General features: G+C 40.3%; 1 protein-coding gene across 1 annotated transcript; it reads left to right on the top strand.

The window, feature by feature from the left end:
• Window positions 1-1,401: 1,401 nt before the first annotated feature.
• Window positions 1,402-6,945, top strand: LOC147636989 (putative inactive receptor kinase At2g26730). Its single transcript, XM_086800588.1, has 2 exons — window positions 1,402-3,256; window positions 5,745-6,945. The coding sequence occupies exons 1-2, from the start codon at window positions 1,846-1,848 to the stop codon at window positions 6,320-6,322; spliced, it is 1,989 nt and encodes a 662-aa protein (XP_086656714.1). The 5' UTR covers window positions 1,402-1,845; the 3' UTR covers window positions 6,323-6,945.
• Window positions 6,946-7,227: the final 282 nt, after the last annotated feature.

The following is a 7,227-nucleotide window of genomic DNA, read 5'->3' on the forward strand; positions in this document are numbered from 1 at the left end:
CTTCAAATTTATTTTCCTCACATTTAGCTTATGAGTCTTAAATCTCAACAATAAAAATAGTAGGCTTTACACTGACATGGCAACAACAAGCACAATAGTTTATTTATTATTCACAACATCACCAAGTCCTCCTTTAATTAAGTCATAAATAGTCGACTTATTTTTAAACAGTAGACAATGCTTAAAAGATAAAATTAAAAAAAAAGAGCTAGTGCACATCGACGCATTGCATATAGGCACTTGTTACTCACACACACGAGTGGATTTTCCCCCACCCCTTGTGACATCCGCACATTGTTTAAAAGCTAACAATTGACTTTTTTTTTGAAAGACCATGCTTAAAAGCTAACAATGTGATGCTGTATTTAAACTCTTATAGGACAAATTTCTCCGGCTATGGTTGTTAGGCTTGCTTGAGTGTCGTATGTTTAGTGTGAAACTCCCCTTGACAATCTTGTTGAGCTTCTAGTGTGAACATTGAAAACGGATCTTGAGGAATGGTCAATAGAGTGTGGCCACCGGAAGCTATGGTGGTGCCAAACGTGCTAACCTCGTTGTATTTAGTCCAGCTGGAAGCGAGGTGGACTAAAGTGAATTTGGGTCCCCTTCTTGGGCCAACTTTGGAGGTCGATTTAGAGGCGGCGAGACCGCGCTGGCTGGCAAGTCAGGGGGAAGGCAACATCCTCTCTCTTTCCTAATCGGGAAATTCTCTTTTACCTTTTCTAGATTCTTACTCGTTCTCTCTCTCCCCGACTTATCTCTCTCCACACACACTTACAAAGTCTTACTTTCTTTTTCCCCTTGTATTCTCTCTCTATATCACACACTCTTTCTCACATACTCACTCTCTCACATAGACACACGTATTGGACAAACTTGCTCCCTCTCCATTGGCGTTTTTTCCTCATCGGGAAACTCTCTTTACCTTTTATTCCCCCCCTTTCCTCTTTCTTCATCAGGTAACTTAACTTATTCTCTCTCCCACACACACCCACACACGTATAGGGCATTCTTATAAAGTATTACCTTCCCTTTCCCCCTTCTCTCCTCTCTCTATATCTCTCTCTCACACACACTCTCTCTCACTCACATAGTATAGGGCAAACTCTTATAAAGTATTATCTTCCCTTTCCCCCTTCTCTCCTCTCTGTATATCTCTCTCTCACACACACTCACATAGACACACGTAGGCTATTAGGCAAACTTTCCCCTTCCTTTCCTCTCTACATATATATATGGCAAACTCTTATAAAGTATTACCTTCCCTTTCCCCTTCTCTCCTCTCTCTATATCTCTCTCACACACTCTCTCTCTCACACTCACATAGACACACCTAATGGGCAAACTTTCCCCTGCCTTTCTACATATATATACACATACCAAACTTAGCCTCCCTCTCTCTACCTTACCTCCCTCTGTCTCTCACATTGGCCAATCTCCCCCTCTCTCATATTACCTTTTGAATTTTCTTCACGCTATAGCGTTCTCCTTCTCCTTCTCCTTCTCCTCGTGGTCTTTTCAACATTGCTTAGATTCTGCCATAACCACGGCCATAGCCACAGCGCAAGCTCCTCCACCCATGACAAGCTGCTTCACTCGCTTTTTCCAACTCATCACTGGTGCATAATTCTCCCTCTACCCTACACTTAGGACCTTTCCAACAATTGGCAATCTCACCTTATCCATAGCCATACCTTAGCATCCATCTCTCTAAGCAGTAAGCATCCTTCTCACAGCTTAGAATCGTATAAATCCCTTCTCTACAGTAGTTAGTGGGCACTAATCACAAGACTAATAGTTGTTATTATTAAGCTACCATTGACTTTGCATAGGTTTCTTCTTTGCATGGCATGGCCTTCAGTTGCTGCAACAGAAATGAGGCACATGAAGGCAGCTTCCTGCTTTTCTGCTTTTCTTCTAAGCTCCTTCTTCTTCTATCTTGCAAGCTCAGCAGACATCAACACAGATGCAACAGCTCTGTTAGCTTTCAAGGGTAACACACGAAACCCGAATCTGGCATCATGGAGCACATCAGCCATATCCAGCATATGCACATCATGGGCAGGAGTGACATGCAGCACAGGCAATGGGTCATCACAGAGAGTAACCATGCTGCGCCTACCAGGGAAATCATTAGTTGGACCCATACCATCGTCAAGCATAGGGAACCTTGACGCCTTGGATACTCTTAGCTTGAGATCAAACAAGCTTTCTGGTGAGCTCCCTGCAGACCTTACTAATTGCACCTCCTTAAGAAAACTCTACTTGCAGAAGAACGACTTGTCAGGCCCCCTCCCTGCAACAAATTTCTCTTCATGGCCTCTCTTGGTGCAGTTAGACCTCTCCTTTAATAACTTTAGTGGGCAAATCCCTCCTTCTATCAATAATCTCACCCGCCTTAAGTCTCTTTATCTCCAAAGTAACGCTCTCTCTGGACCCATTCCTGCAATCAATATAACTTCTTTGATCAATTTTAATGTTTCCAACAACCAGCTTGATGGAGCCATACCACCTTCTTTATCAAATTTCTCTGAGCAAAGCTTTGCTGGGAATAATGAGCTTTGTGGGCTTCCGTTGCCTGATGCATGCGCCTCAGCGGTGGTTTCTAGTCCACCAAGCGCTAATTCACCCATATCTTCTCCACCAAGCGCTAATTCACCCATATCTTCTCCTGCAAGTGCCCATAACAAGCTCAGCGCAGGGGCCATAGTGGGCATAGTGATTGCATCAATTGTTGGAGCGTTCCTGCTAATGTTGCTGCTTTTCTTCTTGCTATGCACGAGATCAAGCCGATCAAAAAGCAAAAAGCAACAAAAAGACAAGGACTTGTTCGTTGCTGATTTCCAAGGAAAAGCAACACCAGAAGCAGCAGCAGATGTTGCCAAAGCACAGGGCAGTAATACAGCAGCAGTAACATCTGGAGAGCAAGACAGCACAAACAAGCTGATCTTTATTGACAAAAGCAGGAAGCAAACATTTGATTTAGAGGATTTATTGAGGGCCTCCGCGGAGGTGTTGGGAAAGGGGAGCCTGGGGACTGCTTACAAGGCCATGCTAGAGGACGGGCTTGTGGTTGTGGTGAAGAGATTAAGAGATGTGGTTAGTGATAGAGATGATTATAAACAGCGGATTGAGATGCTGGGCAAGCTCCAACACCGCAACCTTGTCCCCCTCAGAGCTTACTACTTCGCCAAACAAGAGAAGTTGCTGGTTCTTGATCACATGCCCAAGGGGAGCGTATCCTCTCTGCTACACGGTGAGTCTCCATTCCCATCAATTTTAATCACAATAGTATAGCTAAAAGTGATTTTTTACCTCACCAAAGAAAAAGAAAACCAAAAAGAAAAAAAAACTGTATCGATACATAATTTAGACCATTTCAAGTTATTGTAAGATCCCTCGAATTTGTCATATATATATACATATATCTAAGAAGAAGATTTTTTTTTGGGAGGGTGCATCTGCCGTCCGTCGTAGCTATATATTACTCCTAGTGAGCTTTGAAGTTTATGCTATGTTTTTGTTTCATTCTTGTTAGAAGCACATCTTTAACCTATACATATATAGAGTTGACTTTTACATCGTGCTCTCTCTCATTGCTTATAATTTTGTGCTCACCACTAGAATATATATATATATATATATATATAAATACATATATACATAATTACATACACACACATATATATACATACATATATATATATATACTGTACATATATATATATGTGTGTGTGTGTGTGTATATGTATGTATGTATGTATATATAGAGAGAGAGAGAGAAGAAGAAGACTTATTTCTAAGAGATATATATTAGTCCTCGTTAGCTTTGAAGTTTGAATGTTGGTTCAAGTTATTCCTTTGTCAAATTGAATGCTATGTTTTTGTTTCATTCTGGTTAGAAGCACATCTTTAACCTATACATATATAGAGTTGATTTTTACATCATGCTCTCTCTCATTGCTTATGAGTGCTCACCACGGGAATATGCTTCTCTTAAATCTCTAAAATAGACTAAGTAGCTATTTGCCCACTCTTTCAATCAAAAAAAGGCTTCTTATGATTTGGGAGACAATTGTTTTTAAACCTTACATTAATCCTTTTGAAGAGGAAATGCTAGTGTTGACCAAGCACTTTGTTTTTACTTTTATCCAATTAAATCTATTAAAATTTGAAAGAGGAAATTTTATGTCTCCCTTCAATTTAGGGATGCCATACAAAATTTGACCACTGCCCTTTTCTGGCCCTTGTCTTGGAGAGAGGTTTGATCTTTTACACTCATCTTCTCCCTTGTCTTGAAGAGTAGGTTTGATCTTTTACGCTCCTCCTCTCTCCCTTGTCTTGGAGAGTAGGTTTGATCTTTTGTGCTCACCATACTCATTTCTTGGTCATTTTGTGTGTCGAATATAGGTTAAAGTTCTCTCCATCTCTCAAATTTTGCACAAAATAAACTAAAATGCTTATAATTCTTGGTAAACTGTCTTTTTTGAAAGGTGAAAGTCTATGTCAAGCATCACTCCTACTAGAGTCAAGTCAAGGCATAGTTGTGTAGTCAAGAAGACTATGTTTTAATAAAACAATTCTTTATGAATCAACTCTGTTCTTTTGCTTGTTTCTTTATTAAGGTGGGACTAGTATTCTTTAGGAGGCATGTTCTCTTTGGTTTGTCTTAGTCTCACCTTCTCACAAATGTTGTAAGGATCTCATTAATGACAATTCAATGAGAATTCATTGGCCCTTTTTAGTTACGATAAGATGCACTAAAGAATGCATAGAAGATCCTACAAAAGTAGTTTATGGTGAAGTATTTATACAATAGGCATCATAATACATATTACACTCTCACATCACCATGCCAAGATGTCACTCGTGCGTTTGAAGAGTATTTGAAAAACCCTACCTAAACCTTTTTGTATGTATATTTTCTATAATATATACCATTTAATAATTCGATTTATTGTGAGGCAAAGTTCCATGACCAAATTTAATTTGCATGGGTTGTGTTGTGTGTGGTATTTGTTGTTGTTAATGAGGCGTGAAATCACTAAATAATTTGGATGTACTATTTTCAGTAGCCTACTAAATTTCTACATGATCACAAAATACTCCCCAAACTACAGCAGGATATGTCAACATGTAATATATTTTTGTACCACGTTCTAGTTCAAATTTTCATATTTATGGAGTATCTTTTTTTTGGAAAAAATATATATTATATTATATAAGGGCTATTACATCATGACCATCCTTTCATCTCTCAAAAGTTACCCGTATTTTTGGAGACTTAGTATCTATGTGGGCTTATTACTTCCATGCTGAATGCTACTATAGAGTCCTAATTGCCATGAATAAGGAAGGAAGAGTTTAAATAGTGTTAGGATGTCAAGAATGTGTATTGAGTCCTGTTTTTTATAAAACTAGTTGGCAACCCGTGCTTCGCACGTCTTTGAGGCTTCCAAAATCAAATTCTATCCAAACCTCCTCCTCCCTTTCTAGAACCTCCAAATTCTTAGCTTATAGGGAAGAGAAGAGAAGAGAGAGAGAAGAAAGTTGATCTTTTCCACCTACTTGGTGCTTATAAACTTGTTTTTTATAAATAGAATAGTTTTATTTTTGTATCTGATTATGCTCAGTTGCTTGGGGAGCACATTGTGCAAGTGTGTAGAGTATAATTCATATTTTCTTTGAAATCAATAAATTATTCTTATTAATATAATGACGTGATTGTTTGTTTGATGGAACAGGCAGGGTGAAGGTACCGCTGGATTGGGAGACGAGACTAAGCGTGGCGGGCACGGTAGCGAGGGTGTTGGCGTATTTGCACAGACAGAAGGTGGTGCATGGCAACGTGAAGTCGTCCAACGTGCTGATAGACGCGGAGGGGGAGGCGTGCGTGACGGACTACGGCCTGGTGCAGCTGGCGGTGTTCTCGCCGGGAAACAACAAACTCATCGGATACATCCCGCCGGAGGTCACCGACATGCGCAAGGTGACCTACAAGGGCGACGTCTACAGCTTCGGCGTCTTGCTTCTAGAGCTCCTCACTGGGAAGTCTCCCATCCAGTCCGCCAGGGATGATTCCGACGACGGCGTCGATTTGCCTCGTTGGGTCCGATCCGTCCCCCGTGAGCAGTGGACCGATAACGTCTTTGACCTCCAGATCATGAAATTTGATTACGTCCAACAGGAAATGAGGCAGCTCCTCGAAATCGCCTTGCCGTGTACCTCTCCCTCCCCTGATAAACGCCCCCCCATGGCCGACGTTGTCACCAGGATTGAGGACATGAGGAGACCCGATGACGACGACAGCTCTTCCGAATAATTAAGGTGGATCATGGGATGACAATGGTCATCACCACCAACTTCACATGTCATGGTCATCATCAACATCACCACCACCACCACCACCACCACCACCATCGTTGTGTCATCATCTTCATCATCAACATGTCCACCATTCAGCTCTATCCTATGACCCTCATCATCACCATCATCTCCATTGTCATCATCGTCACATCCACATCGGCATCAAAATTTTCATCATTGTCATCCTCATCATCAGCAACACAACCATTCTCGCCAATGTTTTCACCCTCATAATCACCACCACCATCATCATAAGGTAATTTGCCATTGTCTTTAACCATCATCATCGTCACCTCCTTGGCTGCTATCCTATGACCCTCAGCATCAACATCATATCACTGGTGGCTACACTGGGAGACTAGGTGTGGTAAGTTTTGCTAGGCCATGTCATTCATATATCATAAGAGGATTATTTCTTAAATGGATAAGGAAACAATCCTTGTTTGCACCATTTGTTTCTCTTTTCCATGAGCTCAGAATGAGCAAGGAAACAATCCTCTTTACCCACCACTATCTGTTTGCATTATTGGAATAAGTTGTATTTTACAGGGGACATATATATGATATTATTCTTTTAAACTCAAAACATTCCTTTTTTTATGTGCTAAGTTCCTATCTCGAATTTGGATTTTAGTAAATACAGTCTTCTTTTCAATGAAATTTTTTTGTATGTGATCCTTCACTTTCTTGGGTGGGCATTGATCTCACATTTTTCTATAGCATATAAATGTAAATAGCTAATATTTAATCATAGTGATATATTCATAGCATAATATGCTTTGGAATTGGCAAGATATCTATGCTAATTTGTTTGTAAGTTGTTGTTTATGTGAAGTATCATAATTCATTCATGCGACATCA

The sequence above is a fragment of the Cibotium barometz genome, chromosome 7 (assembly GCF_041138505.1).
Source record: "Cibotium barometz isolate CiBa-2024 chromosome 7, ASM4113850v1, whole genome shotgun sequence".
NCBI classification, from domain to species: domain Eukaryota; kingdom Viridiplantae; phylum Streptophyta; class Polypodiopsida; order Cyatheales; family Cibotiaceae; genus Cibotium; species Cibotium barometz.